Source organism: Oncorhynchus masou, chromosome 24 (assembly GCF_036934945.1).
Source record: "Oncorhynchus masou masou isolate Uvic2021 chromosome 24, UVic_Omas_1.1, whole genome shotgun sequence".
NCBI classification, from domain to species: Eukaryota; Metazoa; Chordata; class Actinopteri; order Salmoniformes; family Salmonidae; genus Oncorhynchus; species Oncorhynchus masou.
The window spans coordinates 91,329,867-91,350,469 of record NC_088235.1 but is presented as its reverse complement, the minus strand read 5'-3'; the positions used below and the strand labels follow the sequence as shown (position 1 = coordinate 91,350,469).

The window sequence follows — 20,603 nt, the reverse complement described above, 5'->3', positions numbered from 1 at the left end:
TGAGATGGGTGTGCTTGAAAGCATGCACATAATGTCTTGCAAAAGTATTCATCCCCCTTGGCATTTCTCCTATTTTTTTGTATTACAACCTGTTATTTAAATTGATTTTATTTGGATGTAATGGACATACACAAAATAGTCCAAATTGGTGAAGTGAAATTTTAAAAAAATACATTTTTTTATTTTTTTTATTTTTTTAATGTAAAAAATAAAAATGGAAAAGTGGATCGTGCAAATGTACAATCATGGCAAAAAGTTTTGAGAATGACACACATATGATTTTTTTACCAAGTCTGCTGCCTCAGTGTCTTTAGATATTTTTGTCAGATGGAATACTGAAGTATAATTCCAAGAATTTCACAAGTGTCAAAGGCTTTTATTGACAATTACATGAAGTTGATGCAAAGAGTCAATATTTGCAGTGTTGGCCCTTCTTTTTCAAGACCTCTGCAATCCGTCCTGGCATGCTGTCAATTAACTTCTGGGCCACATCCTGACTGATGGCAGCCAATTCTTGCATAATCAATGCTTGGAGTTTGTCAGAATTTGTGGGGTTTTGTTTGTCCACCCGCCTCTTGAGGATTGACCACAAGTTCTCAATGGGATTAAGGTCTGGGGAGTTTCCTGGCCATGGACCCATAATATCCATGTTTTCTTCCCTGAGCCACTTAGTTATCACTTTTTCCTTATGGCAAGGTGCTCCATCATGCTGGAAAAGGCATTGTTCGTCACCGAACTGTTCCTGGATGGTTGGGAGAAGTTGCTCTCGGAGGATGTGTTGGTACTGTTCTTTATTCATGGCTGTGTTCTTAAGCAAAATTGTGAGTGAGCCCACTCCCTTGGCTGAGAAGCAACCCCACACATGAATGGTCTCAGGATGCGTTACAGTTGGCATGACACAGGACTGATGGTAGCACTCACCTTGTCTTCTCTTGACAAGCATTTTTCCCGGATGCCCCAAACAATTGGAAAGGGGATTCATCAGTGAAAATGACTTTACCCCAGTCCTCAGCAGTCCAATCCCTGTTCCTTTTGCAGAATATCAGTCTGTCCCTGATGTTTTTCCTGGAGAGAAGTGGCTTCTTTGCTGCCCTTCTTGACACCAGGCCATCTTCCAAAAGTCATCGCCTCATTGTGCGTGCAGATGCACTCACACCTGCCTGCTGCCATTCCTGAGCAAGCTCTGTACTGGTGGTTCCCCGATTCTGCAGCTGAATCAACTTTAGGAGACGGTCCTGGCGCTTACTGGACTTTCTTGGGCACCCTGAAGCCTTCTTCACAACAATTGAACTGCTCTCCTTGAAGTTCTTTATGATCCGATAAATTGTTGATTTAGGTGTAATATTACTGGCAGCAATATCCTTGCATGTGAAGCCCTTTTTGTGCAAAGCAGGTAACCATGGTTGACAGAGGAAGAACAATGATTCCAAGCACCAACCTCCTTTTGAAGCTTTCAGTCTGTTATTCAAACTCAATCAGCATGACTGATCTCTTGCCTTGTCCTCGTCAACACTCACACCTGTGTTAACGAGATAATCACTGACATGATGTCAGCTGGTCCTTTTTGGCAGGTCTGAAATGCAGTGAAAATGTTTTTGGGGGATTCAGTTAATTTGCATGGCAAAGAGGGACTTTGTAATTAATTGCAATTCATCTGATCACTCTTCATAACATTCTGGAGTATATGCAAATTGCCATAATACAAACTGAAGCAGCAGTCTTTGTGAAAATTAATATTTGTGTCATTCTGAACTTTTGGCCACGACTGTAGATGAAGGGAAGGAGACTGGTTAAATAAGGATTTTTAAGGCTAGAGACAATTGAGATATGGATTGTGTATGTGTTGCATTGAGGGTGAATGGAAAAGACAAAAGATTTCAGTGCCTTTGAACAGGGTATGGTACTAGGTGCCAGGTGCACCGGTATGAGTGTGTCAAGAACTGCAAAGCTGCAAAGTTTTTCACACTCAACAGTTTCCCGTGTGTATCAAGAGTGAGCCACCACCCAAAGGACATCCAGCCAACTTGACACAACTGTGGGAAGTATTGGAGTCAATATGGGCCAGCATCCCTGTAGAATGCTTTTGACAGCTTGTACTCTTTAATCAAGAGTGGGCCACCACCCAAAGGACATCCAGCCAACTTGACACAACTGTGGGAAGTATTGGAGTCAACATGGGCCAGCATCCCTGTAGAATTCTTTTGACATCTTGTACTCTATAAGCTGTCAAAAGCATTCCACAGGGATGCTGACCTATGCCCCAATGAATTGAGGCTGTTCTGAAGGCAAAGAGGAAGGTGTTCCTAATGTTTTATACTCTCGGTGTATATCCATTTATACATGGGCACAACTCCAGTTCAGTTATGTTAATGAACAAAATATATTTAATCTGAAAGAGGTTTTGTAAATATTTATGGCAAATATGGATTTTTGTGTGTAGACATACATACTGTACACACAGATAGATAGATAGATAGATAGAGTAAACCCAAGGTATAGAACAAGATAATTGGCTAGAAACAGTACTACTGTTGAGAGTTAAGTGTGCTGCCTGTTTTCTTTGTAGATTAGATTTACCTGACACCTCAACTCTGACTGGATGTCAATGAGCATGCGTGACTTAAAAACCCTTTATTCATGATAGGATTTCCATCAAACCATGAAACAAAAGGAAAGCATTTAATTTAACTACATTTTAAATGGACATTTTAGTCAGATGCTCTAATCCAGAACTGCCTTCCCTCTTTGGGGGAAAATATAACATTTCATATCGTGTGAATATACACTGCTCAAAAAAAATGAAGGGAACATTTAAACAACACAATGTAACTCCAAGTCAATCAGACTTCTGTGAAATCAAACTGTCCACTTAGGATGCAACACTGATTGACAATAAATTTCACATGCTGTTGTGCAAATGGAATAGACAACAGGTGGAAATTATGGGCAATTAGCAAGACACCCCCAATAAAGGAGTGGTTCTGCAGGTGGGGACCACAGACCACTTCTCAGTTCCTATGCTTCCTGGCTGATGTTTTGAATGCTTGCAGTGCTTTCACTCTAGTGGTAGCATGAGACGGAGTCTAGAACCCACACAAGTGGCTCAGGTAGTGCAGCTCATCCAGGATGGCACATCAATGCGAGCTGTGGCAAGAAGGTTTGCTGTGTCTATCAGCGTAGTGTCCAGAGCATGGAGGAGCTACCAGGAGACAGGCCAGTACATCAGGAGACGTGGAGGAGGGCAACAACCCAGCAGCAGGACCGCTACCTCCGCCTTTGTGCAAGGAGGAGCAGGAGGATCACTGCCAGAGCCCTGCAAAATGACCTCCAGCATACCACAAATGTGCATGTGTCTGCTCAAACGGTCAGAAACAGACTCCATGAGGGTGGTATGAGGGCCCGACGTCCACAGGTGGGGATTGTGCTTACAGCCCATCACCGTGCAGGACGTTTGGCATTTGCCAGAGAACACCAAGATTGGCAAATTCGTCACTGGCGCCCTGTGCTCTTCACAGATCAAAGCAGGTTCACACTGAGCACATGTGACAGACTTGAAAGTCTGGAGACGCCGTGGAGAACGTTCTGCTGCCTGCAACATCCTCCAGCATGACCGGTTTGGCGGTGGGTCAGTCATGGTGTGGGGTGGCATTTCTTTGGGGGGCCGCACAGCCCTCCATGTGCTCGCCAGAGGTAGCCTGACTGCCATTAGGTACCGAGATGAGATCCTCAGACCCCTTGTGATACCATATGCTGGTGCGGTTGGCCCTGGGTTCCTCCTAATGCAAGACAATACTAGACCTCATGTGGCTGGAGTGTGCCAGCAGTTCCTGCAAGAGGAAGGCATTGATGCTATGGACTGGCCCGCCCGTTCCCCAGACCTGAATCCAATTGAGCACATCTGGGACATCATGTCTCGCTCCATCCACCAACGTCACGTTGCACCACAGACTGTCCAGGAGTTGGCGGATGCTTTAGTCCAGGTCTGGGAGGAGATCCCTCAGGAGACCATCCGCCACCTCATGAGGAGCATGCCCAGGCATTGTAGGGAGGTCATACAGGCACGTGGAGGCCATGCACGCACACACACACACACGATATGTAATGTTGTATTTAATCGGTTGGTCAGTAGTTGTGTTCCTGATTAGGGAGGATACAGAAGCTTAGAGCCCCAGACTGAGAGTGATTGGTCAGTATGGTAGCAAAGTATTCCTTTTGATATGGAGGCTTTGGACTGAACTATAACCTCTCGGCTAGCATCCTACATATATAACGGTTCCATTAGGAGAAAACAACCCAGAGGATCTTATGTAAGTGTGCTGTTTGGCAGTAGTCCTGCTGTAGTCATCACTATGCACAATTATTCATCCCAGGTGTTGTCTCCCTGAGTGTCTGTCCTACTGATGTGGTTTCATGTTTGATTTTATGTATTTTATACTGTATGTCTTAATACCACGTGACCTTCTCATTAACCAACGACAACCACGTTCCTTAGCAGGGAGAGAGAGACGTAGATGCCACTGTTACCTACCCCTAGCCAACAGCACTCCGACCTGGGCATGGAGAGCCTCCCCCGCTGTCTGTCTCTGCCTCTGCCTCTCCCACCCTCTGTCTTCTTGGGTGTATTATTGACCAAACTTTTTCTTCCCCATGCACTTTTTGGAGATGGGGCCATATGAAATGTTGATTAGATATGAGGAGGACATTCTCTGGTAAATAAAGGGCCTTTTGTACTCTTTCTCCTGGCTTTGACCATGGTAGTCTAGTCCAATGTACAAGACACTGAGTTATTTAGGGCATGGGTTCTCAGACTTTTTGGGGCCATGATAGCAAATTCCACCTCATAATCAGAACACAACATTTTCTTCCCCAGGTACTTTTTTGAAATGGGGCAACATGAAATGAAATGTTGATTAGACGTGAGGAGGACATTCACAGGTACATGTTTTGCTTTGTGTGTGTGTTTCTCTCTCTCTGTGTAGGGTGTGGAAGTATTGAAGAGCTCACCATGGAGAGGGCCCATACTGCTGTGGAGGGGGTGTTTGACACCCTCAGAGAGTTGAGCCACGCCCGAGACCACCTCAAACAGCTCAACTCCGTCTACACAGCCAGCGATGGAGTACACCAGGTCAGTCGTTCACTAACACACCTCAACAACGTCATTGGTACCAGGGATTCCAGTCCATCTCCAACACACCTCCACAGCATCCTCCTGAACACATTACTATTTCCTAGTATCGAGTTTCTGTCTACGTTACTGTCCACGCCTGTCTCCCTTTGTCTATTCATCTGTTCAACTATAGATAAATGTTCTGCTCATACGTACATATTGTATCTCCATAGATCGCAGCCAGTTATTCTCCACTTTCTCCTCCCCTCTTTCATAGACACCCTAGTGGCAATGACATTGACGTCAGTCCCAGGTCGAATAGAAGACTTTGTCTTCTGCTCTTCCTTCCTCTCATCCCAGTCTTGCGTCAGAGCCACAGTCTTCTGAATGAATCTCTCACATCATTGTGTGCCAGCGTGGCACATTTTTCCTATGTAGCACACACAGTCTTCCTTCTCTTTAGAGTGAGTTAGTGTGTGTTTGGAGGAGGGCAGCCAGGCACCTGTGAATGGCTTGGCTTTATCCTCTGGTTTCAGTAGGAAAAACAACAATGACTAAACAACACAAAAGAATAGCCAGATCATTCCACTTCCACTGTCCTTAGCCTCTACTGTGATCTGAGAGCTGATGAGGAAGGCATTGTGTTGACAGGGAACTGAATGATTAGATGTAGTGAATGGGTTCAATTTAAGGGGCTTTATTGACATGGGAAACATATGTTAACATTGCCAAAGCAAGTAAAGTAGATAATATAAAAAAGTGAAATAAATAATAAAAATGAACAGTAGACATTACACTCACAGAAGTTCCAAAAGAATAAAGACATTACAAATGTCATATTATGTATATATACAGTGTTGTAACAATGTGCAAATAGTTAAAGTACAAAAGGGAAAATAAATAAACCTAAATATGGGTTGTATTTTCAGTGGTGTTTGTTCTTCACTGGTTGCCCTTTTCTTGTGGCAACAAGTCACAAATCTTGCTGCTGTGATGGCACACTGTGGTATTTCACCCAGTAGATATGGGAGTTTATCAAAATCGGGTTTGTTTTCTAATTCTTTGTGGATCTGTGTAATCTGAGGGAAATATGTGTCTCTAATATGGTCATACATTGGGCAGGAGGTTAGGAAGTGCAGCTCAGTTTCCACCTCATTTTGTGGGCAGTGTTCTCTTGAGAGCCAGGTCTGCCTACGGCAGCCTTTCTCAATAGCAAGGCTATGCTCACTGAGTCTGTACATAGTCAAAGCATTCCTTAAGTTTGGGTCAGTCACAGTGGTCAGGTATTCTGCCACTGGGTACTCTCTTTTTAGGGCCAAATGGCATTCTAATTTGTTTGTTAATTACTAATTACACATTGAAAATAAGTATCTCTTTGTTTTCTCATGATTTGGTTGGGTCTAATTGTGTTGCTGTCCTGGGGCTCTGTGGGGTCTGTTTGTGTTTGTGAACAGAGACCCAGGACCAGCTTGCTTAGAGGACTCTTCTCCAGGTTTATCTCTCTGTACGTGATGGCTTTGTTATGGAAGGTTTTGGGAATCGCTTCACAAAAAACTATACATGGTTGTAGAATTGAACAGCTCTTTTCTATATTTTGATCATTAGTGGGTATCGGCCTAATTCTGCTCTGCAGGCATTATTTGATGTTTACGTTGTACACGGAGGATATTTTTGCAGAATTCTGCATGTAGATTCTCAATTTGGTCTTTGTTCCTATTTTGTGAATTCTTGGTTGGTGAGCGGACCCCAGACCTCACAACCATAAAGGGCAATGGTTTATATTACTAATTCAAGTATTTTTAGCCAGATCCTAATTGGTATGTTGAAATTTATGTTCCTCTTGATGGCATAGAATGCCCTTCTTGCCTTGTCTCTCAAATCGTTCACAGCTTTTTGGAAGTTACCTGTGGCGCTGATGTTTAGTCCAAAGTATGTATAGTTTTTTGTGTGCTCTAGGGCAACGTTGTCTAGATGGAATTTGTATTTGTGGTCCTGGCGACTGGACCTTTTTTGGAGCACCATTATTTTGGCCTTACTGAGATTTACTGTCAGGGCCCAGGTCTGTCAGGGCCCAGGTCTGACAAGGCCCAGGTCTGGCAGAATCTGTGCAGAAGATCTAGGTGCTGCTGTAGGCCCTCCTTGGTTGGTGATAGAAGCACCAGATCATCAGATAAACAGTAGACATTTGACTTCAGATTCTAGTAGGGTGAGGCCGGGTGCTGCAGACTGTTCTTGTGCCCTCGCCAATTCGTTGATATATATGTTGAAGAGGGTGGGGCTTAATCTGCATCCCTGTCTCACCCCACGGCCCTGTGGGAAGAAATGTGTGTTTTTTGCAGATTTTAACCGCACACTTGTTGTTTGCGTACATGGATTTTATAATGTCGTATGTTTTTCCCCCAACACCACTTTCCATCAATTTGTTTTGCAGACCCTCATGCCAAATTGAGTCGAAGGCTTTTAGGAAATCAACAAAGCATGAGAAGAATTTGCCTTTGTTTTGGTTTGTTTGTTTGTCAATTAGGGGCACACCCTTATCTGATCTGTCGTACGATCATTTGGTAAAAAGCCAATTTGACATTTGCTCAGTACATTGTTTTCACTGAGGAAATGTACGAGTCTGCTGTTAATGTTAAGGCATCGTTGCTGTTGAAGCATATCACACAGTAGTTATTGGGGTCAAAATTTGTCTCCACTTTTGTGGATTGTGGTGATCAGTCCTTGGTTCCAAATATTGGGGAAGATTCCAGTGCTGAGGTGGATGTTAAAAAAATGTAGTATGGCCAATTGGAATTTGTTGTCTGTATATTGTATCATTTCATTGAGGATACCATCAACATCACATGCCTTTTTGGGTTGGAGGGGATTTATTTTGTCCGATAGTTAATTCAAGGTCATTGGATAATCCAGATTTTGTATTTGATCATGTATATGTTTTTGCTGTTTGTTCTTTGTTATAGAGCCAAAAAGATTGGAGAATTGGTTTACATATACATCTCTATTTTGGATAGACATTTCTTGTTGTTGTTGTTTGTTTAGTGTTTTCCAGTTTTCCCAGAAGTGGTTAGAATTGATGGATTCTTCAATTACATTGAGCTGATTTCTTTTTCTTTTTTTTCTCCGTAGTGTTTTTCTGTATTGTATTAGTGATTCACCAGAGTGAAGGCGTAGACTCAGGTTTTCCTGGTCTCTATGTTTTTGGTTGGATAGGTTTCTCAATTTCTTTCTTAGGTTTTTGATTTCTTCATCAAAACATTTGTCATTGTTGTTCATCTTCTTTGGTTTTCTTTTGATAAACTCCCATATCTACTGGGTGAAATACCACAGTGTGCCATCACAGCAGCAAGATTTGTGACTTGTTGCCACAAGAAAAGGGCAACCAGTGAAGAACAAACACCACTGAAAATACAACCCATATTTAGGTTTATTTATTTTCCCTTTTGTACTTTAACTATTTGCACATTGTTACAACACTGTATATATACATAATAGGACATTTGTAATGTCTTTATTCTTTTGGAACTTCTGTGAGTGTAATGTCTACTGTTTCAAATGTTTAGATTTGATAGGGAAGCTGAGAGGTCAAATATACTGTTAAGATTGTCTACTGCCAAGTTTACACCTTCACTATTACAGTGGAACATTTTGTCCAGGAAGTTGTCTAAAAGGGATTGAATTTGTTGTTGCCTAATAGTTTTTTGGTAGGTTTCCACACTAGATTCCTTCCATCTATAGCATTTCTTAATATTACTCAGTTCCTTTGGCTTTGATGCCTCATGATTGAGTATTGCTCTGTTCAAGTAGACTGTGATCTGATAGGGGTGTCAGTGGGCTGACTATGAATGCTCTGAGTAACTCTGAGTTGAAGTCAGTGGTAAAGTAGTCTACAATACTACTGCCAAGGGATGAGCCATAGGTGTACCTACAGTAGGAGTCCCCTCGAAGCCTACCCTTGACTATGTACATACCCAGCGTGCGACAGAGCTGCAGGAGTTGTGACCCGTTTTTGTTGGTTATGTTGTTGTAGTTGTGCCTAGGGGGGCATATGGGGGTGGGAATGCTGTCACCTCCAGGCAGGTGTTTGTCCCCCTGTGTGCTGAGGGTGTCAGGTTCTTGTCATGTTCTGGCATTTAGGTCGCTAGAGACTAGAATATGTCCCTGGGCCTGAAAATGATTGATTTCCTCCTCCAGGATGGAGAAGCTGTCTTCATTAAAGTATGGGAACTCTAGTAGGGGGATATAGGTAGCACACAGGAGGACATTTTTCTCTGTTAAAATCATTTCCTTTTGAATTTCTTGCCAAATGTAAAATGTTCCTGTTTTGATTAATTTAATGGAGTGAGTTAGGTCTGCTCTATACCAAATTAGCATACCCCCTGAGTCCCTTCCCTGTTTCACACCTGGTAGTTTGGTGGATGGGACTACCAGCGCTCTGTAACCTAGAGGGCAACCAGTGGGTCCGTCTCCTCTATACCATGTTTCTTGTAGGATGACAATTTCCAATTTCTTTGAAGTCAAGGTTCCTTCTCTTTAGGCCAAAGGCAGTTGACCTCAGGCCTGGGATATTCCAGGATGAGATAGTGAAGGCTTTGTGTTCCATAAAGTGTCCAATGTTGTTGGTCGTGTGGTTTGGTCTCAGACTAGTAAGTGTGAGGAGAGCCTGCTGAGCATCTGGTGCATGCCATCGGCTTGGGCTAGTGTAAGAGTAGGGGTTGGGCCTGCTTGCCTGCTCACGGCCTGGGCGGGGGTGGGGTGCATGGGTTGGGCAGGAGTGGCATAGGTCTGATCTGAGGGGGCCTAAATTGTGTGTGGGCATGGTTGACTTGGGGGGTGTTGGTTGTGGTGGGGTTGTGGATATGGTTGATGGTGTTGTGGTCTGGATGTTGGTCCTCTCACTGTGGGTCCTCTATGTGCAGGTCTGGGGGGTCTATTGATCTGTTGCTCCTGTGTGAGGTGTTGGGGCTGCGTTTGAGAATGATGTCCCTGTTCAAGTCCAGGGTGGAGTGGTGGGCCAGGTAAACATTTGGTTTTGAGGCACAGTCACGGGAAATAATTGCGTTTACCGACTGTATGGGAGCAGGGTGGAAGTCTTTTCGTGGTAGCAGGGTGGATATAACCACTTGTGCATTGGGGAAAGTAGAAGAAGCTTTTTCAATCACTCCCTTGAGTGGTGTGGCCACCCTTTCCTGCTGTGCTCTCAGGCCATTTGTGCCTGTGTGTATTATTATGTGGCTGGATGAACCTAGTTGGTTCTCAGACAGAAGGTCTAGGGCGCACTGAGTGTTTGGACACCAGAGTTTAGACACACTGTGCTTGGGAAAAAGTTGTATTTTTCTTGTATATATTTCCCATTTGAGTCTATAAGGAGTACTCTGCGGGGTTTCCACCTCTCTAGTGGGTTGTTCTCTGTCACATGCCATCCCCCTCACCCTCTCCTCCAGCAGTCTGATCCTCTAGTGCTCTGTTCTTCTCCTGCTCCTGCTTTTCCTCCTGTTGAAGTTGTCTCACCACAGTCCAGAGTGCAGATATGTCTCTCCTAACTCCATCTCTCTGGGTCTGGTTAAGGGGGTGTTGTTGTGCTGGACTGTTGTCTGGGTCTGTGCTTGACTGGAGTGTAATCACCTGCTGTTCCAGCTCCACCTGCCTTACCTCCAGCTGGATAAATGTATCATTCATTTCAATGAGGGAGTAGTGCTCTGTGCTGGGAGGTTGACTTTCCGCTTGGGGTTGCTCGTCTGTGGGGTTATATAATGAAGGGGTCTGGTCTGACCCGCTCGGGGTGAGGGTATCCTTCTCAAGGGAGAGCTTCTCCTGCTGGGCAAATGATTTGATTAGGTGAAAGTCCAGCTGTAACTGTTTGGGGTTGCCCTGTACCAATACTGTTCCAGACTTATAGAGATTTATATTAGCTGACCCAGAGTCCTCGTTGTCAAGTATCCTGAGTTTCCACCCCTCGGTAACACCCCGCTCTTAAGAGGGGTAGTGTGCTAATATAGCACTGTGCCATGCCAGGGAATGGTTTGTGTGGAAGATGAAGTTGCTGATGTTCCCATTTTTATAATAGTCAGCAAAAAGTGTCTCTTGGTTTTCCATATGGAGCTTCATCTTGTGCTCTTTTTGGATCTTATCATTCTTTACATACACAGGGTACTGTATTTTAATTACCTCTGAACAGCGGGAGACAGCTTCTAAGGCCTCTCCATTTGGTTGGAGTAGACTGTGCGACTCTCCTGCCATTGTTGGGCTAAAGGGCTTTGACACCTCTCACTTAACACGTCAGTGCTAATTGAAGCTGTATCAAGCTTGGCCACCTTAATTTAGCATTCAGTCCTTATAAAGTAATGCAATGTATTTTTCTTCTTGGCTTTTGGAAATAAAATATAGCTTTAGACTAAACTTTACTCACTCCGTTCCAGGTTGGATGGTGTTTTCAGGTTTCTGTTGTTTTCCAGAGGAGCATTTACTGTATAGCTTTAGAATAATGATCTTTGGTAGTTGTAAGCCTTCCAGGTGATTCCGTAATTCCGTCCAAAATCAGGTTGTAGGTTTTGAGTTTTGATTTGGAGCGAAGGTGATGTTGTAGTGGGTTGCATTATGTATATGTCCCTGACCAAAAAAATCAAAGTTTATCTAACTCTAAATCTCTCAATTTTTTAAGAACATGCTGAAAAATGCAAGAGCTCATCTGCTCATTACCTCTCTCTCTCTCAACACTCTCTCTCTCAACACTCTCTCTCTCAACACTCTCTCACTCTCTCAACACTCACTCTCTCTCTCAACACTCACTCTCTCTCTCTCAACACTCACTCTCTCTCTCTCAACACTCACTCTCTCTCAACACTCACTCTCTCAATTCAATTCAATTCAAGGGGCTTTATTGGCATGGGAAACATGTGTTTACATTGCCAAAGCAAGTAAGGTAAACAATAAAAATTAACAGTTAACTCTCTCTCTTAACACTCACTCTCTCTCTCTCAACACTCACTCTCTCTCTCTTAACACTCACTCTCTCTCTCTCAACACTCTCTCTCTCTCAACACTCTCTCTCTCTCAACACTCTCTCTCTCTCAACACTCTCTCTCTCTCAACACTCTCTCTCTCTCTCAACACTCTCTCTCTCTCTCAACACTCTCTCTCTCTCAACACTCTCTCTCTCTCAACACTCTCTCTCAACACTCTCTCTCAACACTCTCTCTCTCAACACTCTCTCTCTCTCAACACTCTCTCTCTCTCAACACTCTCTCTCTCTCTCTCTCTCTCTCAACACTCTCTCTCTCACTCTCTCACTCTAGATAACCCTATCATTAACTGTCAGTGTTATTGTCTAGATTGGATGATGTGACATAATGATGCCTCTCTTCTGAAAGGAAAACCATTAGCCCAAGTAATTTAACAGAGTGCTACTGTGTAAAAGGGAAGGCATGTGAAGATTTGCTTTTGAAATGAGGTGGAAAGTAGTAGTAGTGGAAACTGTTTGGGGCACAATGGAAAGGGAGATTCATGGCCTTGGTATGCTGGGGTTTTCAACTGGCTCTCTTTTTCTCACACATGTTGTTATGACCTGGGCCCAGTTTTCAAAAATTTGATGTCGCCTCGGATAGGATTAAATGCATCGAGCAGCGTTTTTAAAGTAGTGACCTGTTAATGTAATGTAATGTAATGTATGATGTAATGTTAATGGTGGGTCGCGACGGAAATGTATAATTATTACTGGAATTGATTTGGCCAAGTGCAACTGTGCTCTCTGTTCAGTGCGCTCTCTGTTCAGTTCGCTCTCTGTTCAGTTCGCTCTCTGTTCAGTTCGCTCTCTGTTCAGTTCGCTCTCTGTTCAGTTCGCTCTCTGTTCAGTGCGCTCTCTGTTCAGTGCGCTCTCTGTTCAGTGCGCTCTCTGGTTGGCAGCAGTCTTTGCCCAGTTTGGCAGCAGCGCGAGTGGGAGAGGGAGATGCCCGTGTGCTTTGCGGTTTACCAGATCTTTTTTTCTGCAGTCTTCCAAGAAGATTACTCCGTGACCCACACGCTGCAACGCTGACGTTCAAGCCACTGACTTGTTATTCCCCCTAGCCTTCACTCACCGCTGTCATGAAATGGACTCATGGTAATCACCAGTTCTGACTGAGCTCAATCATCATGAAATGGACTCATGGTAATCACCAGTTCTGACTGAGCTCAATCATCATGAAATGGACTCATGGTAATCACCAGTTCTGACTGAGCTCAATCATCATGAAATGGACTCATGGTAATCACCAGTTCTGACTGAGCTCAATCATCATGAAATGGACTCATGGTAATCACCAGTTCTGACTGAGCTCAATCATCATGAAATGGACTCATGGTAATCACCAGTTCTGACTGAGCTCAATCATCATGAAATGGAATGGTAATCACCAGTTCTGATGAGCTCAATCATCATGAAATGGACCAGTTCTGACTGAGCTCAATCATCATGAAATGGACTCATGGTAATCACCAGTTCTGACTGAGCTCAATCATCATGAAATGGACTCATGGTAATCACCAGTTCTGACTGAGCTCAATCATCATGAAATGGACTCATGGTAATCACCAGTTCTGACTGAGCTCAATCATCATGAAATGGACTCATGGTAATCACCAGTTCTGACTGAGCTCAATCATCATGAAATGGACTCATGGTAATCACCAGTTCTGACTGAGCTCAATCATCATGAAATGGACTCATGGTAATCACCAGTTCTGACTGAGCTCAATCATCATGAAATGGACTCATGGTAATCACCAGTTCTGACTGAGCTCAATCATCATGAAATGGACTCATGGTAATCACCAGTTCTGACTGAAATGGACTCAATCATCTGACTGAGCTCAATCATCATGAAATGGTAATCACGCAAATACAGTGATGACTTTCTGTCTCTTTCATACAAACTTTGAGAAATAACTTTCTGTCTCTTTCATACAAACTTTGAGAAATAACGAGCGCCCACAATGTGTTTTGTGTGGGGAAGTGCTTAGTAATGAGTCTCTCAAAACGAAACAAATGAAAACGACACGTCCTGACCTAACATCCAGGCACAACATGACGGTAAACCCAGGGAGTTGTTTCAGAACAGGGCAGAATGCTTCAGGAAACAGTGCTTCAGGAAAACAATGCTTCAGGAAAACAGTGCTTCAGGAAACAGTGCTTCAGGAAAACAATGCTTCAGGAAAACAGTGCTTCAGGAAAACAGTGCTTCAGGAAACAGTGCTTTTGTGTTTTTAATGGGGAAAAATAAACATAAATATATTTATGGGTATTTCATTTTTATTTGTTTTTACCTATATTGCATTTTTTTAGGCATAAGTGCATTGAAAAGTACCGATATTTACATATAGTTGCATATTTTCCTAACCTTGGGTCCCAGGAAAACACAGAATTTCTCATTTGGGTCCAAGGCTGAAAAAATTTAAGAACCACTAGAGAAATAGAATAAATAGAACGGGAGTCACCATTAAAGTAAATAATTTGTCCGTTCTATTCATTCTATTTCTATGCATTTAATCCTATTCAATAGGCGAAATCCAGATAGATAACGTTTGTGTCATGTCTTGTTATGTCTGTTCCTGTCCTTTCTCTTCACTCTGTCTCTCTCTGCTGGTCTTTTTAGGTTACCTTCTCTGTCTCTCATTCTTCAGCTGTTCTACATCTCCCCTAACTAGCTCATTCACTCTTTCACACCTGTTCTCTCTTCCCCCTCTGATTAGGTCTCTATTTCTCTCTCTGTTCCTGCTACTTTCAGTGTCTGATTCTTGTTTGTGTTTTTGATGCCAGAAGCAAGCTGTCGTCCCGTTTGCTTCCACCTTGTCCTATCCTGTCGGAGTCTGCCTGGCAGGTGCATCCTGCATTATACTAACGTTCTTTTTGTTCCATTGACTACGTTGGAAGAGGATTTATGCCATTCCTGTTTTCATTAAAGAACTCTGTTTTCTGTTAAAACCGCTTTTGGGTCTTCACTCAAGTACATAACAGAAGAATCAGACCAAGAATGGACCCAGCGGCTCCGGACCCTTTTCACTCCGCCGTCGAGATCCAGGGAGCGATGCTAGGCAGACACGAGGAGGAATTGTCTGCTGCTCGACATGCCGTTGAGACCCTGGCCGTCCAAGTCTCCGACCTCACAAGACAGGTTCACCAACTCCACCTCGATCCACCGCCCACTTCCAGGGTTTCCGAGTCTCCGGAGCCCAGGATCAACAACCCGCCGTGTTACTCTGGGGAGCCCACTGAGTGCCGCTCATTCCTCACTCAGTGTGATGTGGTGTTCTCTCTCCAGCCCAACACTTACTCCAGGAGCGCAGCCCGCATCGCCTACGTCATTTCTCTCCTTACCGGACGGGCGCGTGAGTGGGGCACGGCAATCTGGGAGGCGAGGGCTGAGTGTATTAACCAGTATCAGGACTTTAAGGAGGAGATGATACGGGTTTTTGACCGTTCTGTTTTTGGGGAGGAGGCTTCCAGGGCCCTGTCTTCCCTATGTCAGGGGAATCGATCCATAACGGATTATTCTATTGAGTTTCGCACTCTCGCTGCCTCTAGTGACTGGAACGAGCCGGCTTTGCTCGCTCGTTTTCTGGAGGGTCTCCTCGTCGAGGTTAAGGATGAGATCCTCTCCCGGGAGGTTCCTTCCAGTCTGGACTCCTTAATAGCTCTCGCTATTCGCATAGAGCGACGGTTTGATCTTCGTCGCCGAGCTCGTGGAAAGGAGCTCGCGTTCTCCGTTGCTCCCCTCTCCACATCACTGCCACCTGCCGCATCACTGCCACCCTCCTCCGCCGGCTCGGATGCTGAGCCTATGCAGCTGGGGGGTATCCGCATCTCGGCCAAGGAGAAGGAACGGAGAATCACCAATCGCCTCTGTCTCTACTGCGGCTCCGCTGGTCATTTTGTCACCTCATGTCCAGTAAAAGCCAGAGCTCATCAGTAAGAGGAGGGCTACTGGTGAGCGCAACTACTCAGGCCTCTCCTTCTGGATCACGCACTACCTTTCCGGTCCATCTCCGCTGGCCCGGTTCATCTGCTTCCTGCAGTGCCTTGATAGACTCTGGGGCGGAGGGCTGTTTTATGGACGAGACCTGGGCTCGGGAACATGACATTCCTCTCAGACAGTTAGGGAGCCCACGGCCTTGTTCGCTTTAGATGGTAGTTCTCTCCCCAAGATTCAGCGTGAGACGCTGCCTTTAACCCTCACTGTCTCTGGTAATCATAGCGAAACCATTTCTTTTTTAATTTTTCGTTCACCTTTTACACCTGTTGTTTTGGGTCATCCCTGGCTAGTGCGCCATAACCCTTCTATTAATTGGTCTAGTAATACTATCCTATCCTGGAATGTTTCTTGTCATGTGACCTGTTTAATGTCTGCTATCCCTCCTGTTTCCTCTGTCTCTTCTTCACAGGAGGAGCCTGGCGATTTGACAGGGGTGCCGGAGGAGTATCACGATCTGCGCACGGTGTTCAGTCGTTCCAAGGCCACTTCTCTCCCTCCACACCGGTCGTATGACTGTAGTATTGATCTCCTTCCGGGAACTACTCCCCCGGGGGGTAGATTATACTCTCTGTCGGCTCCCGAACGTAAGGCTCTCGAGGATTATTTGTCGGTTTCGCTCGACGCCGGTACCATAGTCTCCTCCTCCTCTCCCGCCGGAGCGGGGTTTTTTTGTTCAGAAGAAAGGACGGGTCCCTGCGCCCATGCGTGGATTATCGGGCTGAATGACATAACAGTTAAGAATCGTTATCCGCTTCCTCTTATGTCTTCAGCCTTCGAGATCCTGCAGGGAGCCAGGTTTTTCACCAAATTGGACCTTCGTAACGCCTACCATCTCGTGCGCATCAGGGAGGGGGACGAGTGGAAGACGGCGTTTAACACTCCGTTAGGGCACTTTGAATACCGGGTTCTTCCTTTCGGCCTCGTTAACGCTCCAGCTGTCTTTCAGGCACTAGTTAACGACGTCCTGAGAGACATGCTGAACATTTTTGTTTTCGTTTACATGGACGATATCCTGATTTTTTCACCGTCTCTCTCGATTCATGTTCAGCACGTGCGACGCGTCCTCCAGCGCCTTTTGGAGAACTGTCTTTATGTGAAGGCTGAGAAGTGCACTTTTCATGCCGCCTCTGTCCCTTTTCTCGGTTCCGTTATTTCCGCTGAGGGCATTAAGATGGATCCCGCTAAGGTCCAGGCTGTCATTGATTGGCCCGTTCCTAAGTCACGCGTCGAGCTGCAGCGCTTTCTGGGCTTCGCTAATTTCTATCGTCGTTTCATCCGTAATTTCGGTCAGGTGGCAGCTCCCCTCACAGCCCTTACTTCTGTTAAGACGTGCTTTAAGTGGTCCGTTTCCGCCCAGGGAGCTTTTGATCTTCTTAAGAATCGTTTTACATCCGCACCTATTCTTGTTACACCTGACATCTCTAGTCAGTTTGTTGTTGAGGTTGACGCGTCAGAGGTGGGCGTGGGAGCCATTCTTTCTCAGCGCTCTCTCTCTGACGGCAAGGTCCATCCTTGCGCGTTTTTCTCTCATCGCTTATCGCCGTCAGAACGTAACTATGATGTTGGTAATCGCGAACTGCTCGCCATCCGCTTAGCCCTAGGCGAATGGCGACAGTGGTTGGAGGGCGACCGTTCCTTTTGTCGTTTGGACTGACCATAGGAACCTTGAGTACATCCGTTCAGCCAAACGACTTAATGCGCGTCAGGCTCGTTGGGCTCTGTTTTTCGCTCGTTTCGAGTTTGTTATTTCTTATCGTCCGGGCTCAAAAAACACCAAGCCTGATGCTTTATCTCGTCTCTTCAGTTCTTCTGAGGTCTCCACCGACCCCGAGGGGATTCTCCCTGACGGGCGTGTTGTCGGGTTGACTGTCTGGGGAATTGAGAGGCAGGTAAAGCAAGCACTCGCTCACACTCCGTCGCCGCGAGCTTGTCCTAGGAACCTTCTGTTCGTTCCCGTTCCTACTCGTCCGGCCGTTCTTCAGTGGGCCCACTCTGCCAAGTTAGCCGGCCACCCCGGCGTTCGGGGTACGCTCGCTTCCATTCGCCAGCGTTTCTGGTGGCCCACTCGGGAACGTGACGCGCGTCGATTTGTCGCCGCTTGTTCGGTCTGCGCGCAGACTAAATCTGGGAACTCTCCTCCTGCCGGCCGTCTCAGACCGCTTCCCATTCCCTCTCGACCGTGGTCTCACATCGCTTTAGATTTTATCACCGGACTGCCTTCATCAGCGGGGAAGACAGTTATTCTTACGGTTGTCGATAGATTCTCTAAGGCGGCTCATTTCATTCCTCTCGCTAAGCTCCCTTCTGCTAAGGAGACGGCTCAGATCATTATCGAGAATGTTTTCCGAATTCATGGCCTTCCGTCTGACGTCGTTTCCGACAGAGGCCCGCAGTTCACGTCTCAATTTTGGAGGGAGTTTTGCCGTTTGATTGGGGCTTCCGTCAGTCTCTCGTCCGGCTTTCATCCCCAGTCTAACGGTCAAGCCGAACGGGCCAATCAGACTGTTGGTCGCATTTTACGCAGTCTTTCTTTTCGTAACCCTGCGTCTTGGTCAGAACAGCTCCCTGGGCAGAGTACGCCCACAACTCGCTTCCCTCGTCTGCTACCGGTCTATCTCCTTTTCAGAGTAGCCTCGGGTACCAGCCTCCGCTGTTCTCATCTCAGCTCGCCGAGTCCTGCGTCCCCTCCGCTCAGGCTTTTGTCCAGCGTTGCGAGCGCACCTGGAAGGGGTCAGGTCGGCACTTTGCCGTAATAGGGCGCAGACTGTGAGGGCCGCTAATAGCGTAGGACCAAGAGTCCTAGATATTGTTGCGGTCAGAGAGTATGGCTCTCCACTCAGAACCTTCCCCTTAAGACAGCTTTCCCGCAAGTTGGCCCCGCGGTTCATTGGTCCGTTCCGTATTTCTCAGGTCATTAATCCTGTCGCAGTGCGACTTCTTCTCCGCGCTATCTTCGTCGCGTTCACCCGGTCTTCCATGTCTCCTGTGTTAAGCCCGTTCTTCGCGCCCCCGCTCGTCCCTCCCCCCATCCTTGTCGAGGCGCACCCATCTACAGGGTTCGTAAGATTTTGGACATGCGCCCTCGGGGCCGTGGTCATCAGTACCTAGTGGATTGGGAGGGGTACGGTCCTGAGGAGAGGAGTTGGGTTCCCTCTCGGGACGTGCTGGACCGTTCGCTGATCGATGATTTCCTCCGTTGCCGCCAGGTTTCCTCCTCGAGTGCGCCAGGAGGCGCTCGGTGAGTGGGGGGTACTGTCATGTCTTGTTATGTCTGTTCCTGTCCTTTCTCTTCACTCTGTCTCTCTCTGCTGGTCTTTTTAGGTTACCTTCTCTGTCTCTCATTCTTCAGCTGTTCTACATCTCCCCTAACTAGCTCATTCACTCTTTCACACCTGTTCTCTCTTCCCCCTCTGATTAGGTCTCTATTTCTCTCTCTGTTCCTGCTACTTTCAGTGTCTGATTCTTGTTTGTGTTTTTGATGCCAGAAGCAAGCTGTCGTCCCGTTTGCTTCCACCTTGTCCTATCCTGTCGGAGTCTGCCTGGCAGGTGCATCCTGCATTATACTAACGTTCTTTTGTTCCATTGACTACGTTGGAAGAGGATTTATGCCATTCCTGTTTTTCATTAAAGAACTCTGTTTTCTGTTAAAACCGCTTTTGGGTCTTCACTCAAGTACATAACAGTTTGAGAAATGAAAACAGAGCCCTGTAGATGTTAGCATGTCTCTCTGAATGTCTCCTACATTCACTCTTATTTTCCCCTCACCTTACAATAAGCTGCTTAAGATATCTGATAATTGCATGTATTTATAGACTATTTAATGACGTAGGTTTAATGATGTATATTTCATGACATGTTCCATGACATATATTGCAATCCAATCTACCTTCAATACATTTCCTCTGACTGTACCTTGCCACAGCTCACAATGAGTTGGATATACAGGATTATCATGTTTATTTCAGGGTTGTAAAAATTACAACCCCATCTAGTATCTGCATTCTAGTTCTCTATGTCTGCCTGGCCCCAAACAGTGGCAAAGACTCTGCATAATAGCTGTGCCTTTAGATTTTAACGTGTGTGTATGCGTGCACATTTTGGTATACTTGTGAGTATCAAAAGTCCTCACATAAATAGTAAAACCAACAAAAATTAGAATTAGGGGTTAGTGTTTAGGTTTAGGGTTTAAGATTAAAGTTAGGTTTAGGGCTTTAAGATTTTAAATGGGAATCAATTCCTGGTCGCCAAAAAGTATTCACAAGTATAGTAAGACAGCTAAGTGCTTTGTGTTAGTACTCTCTCTGTTCATAATGAAGTACAATTAATGAGTACAATTAAATGGATCAGAGCTTTGTATCTGTGAGTTACTGGCTTTTCTTGACAAAAACTCAAAAAATACAAACACATCACTACGTCTCTCCCCACTGAGTCACTCTTCTAGTCAATTTCATGTCTTCAGGTCAAGATGTCTTTGTTTATGACAACCTCCTCTC

The 20,603-nt window shown here is 45.4% G+C and overlaps 1 protein-coding gene across 1 annotated transcript in view; it reads left to right on the top strand.

The window, feature by feature from the left end:
• Positions 1-20,603, top strand: part of LOC135513012 (sec1 family domain-containing protein 2-like) — a 189,575-nt gene that overhangs the window by 153,282 nt on the left and 15,690 nt on the right. The window contains exon 6 of the mRNA XM_064935638.1: positions 4,980-5,125. Within this exon, the coding sequence (XP_064791710.1) occupies positions 4,980-5,125 (146 nt within the window). The remainder of the gene's footprint in view (positions 1-4,979; positions 5,126-20,603) is intronic.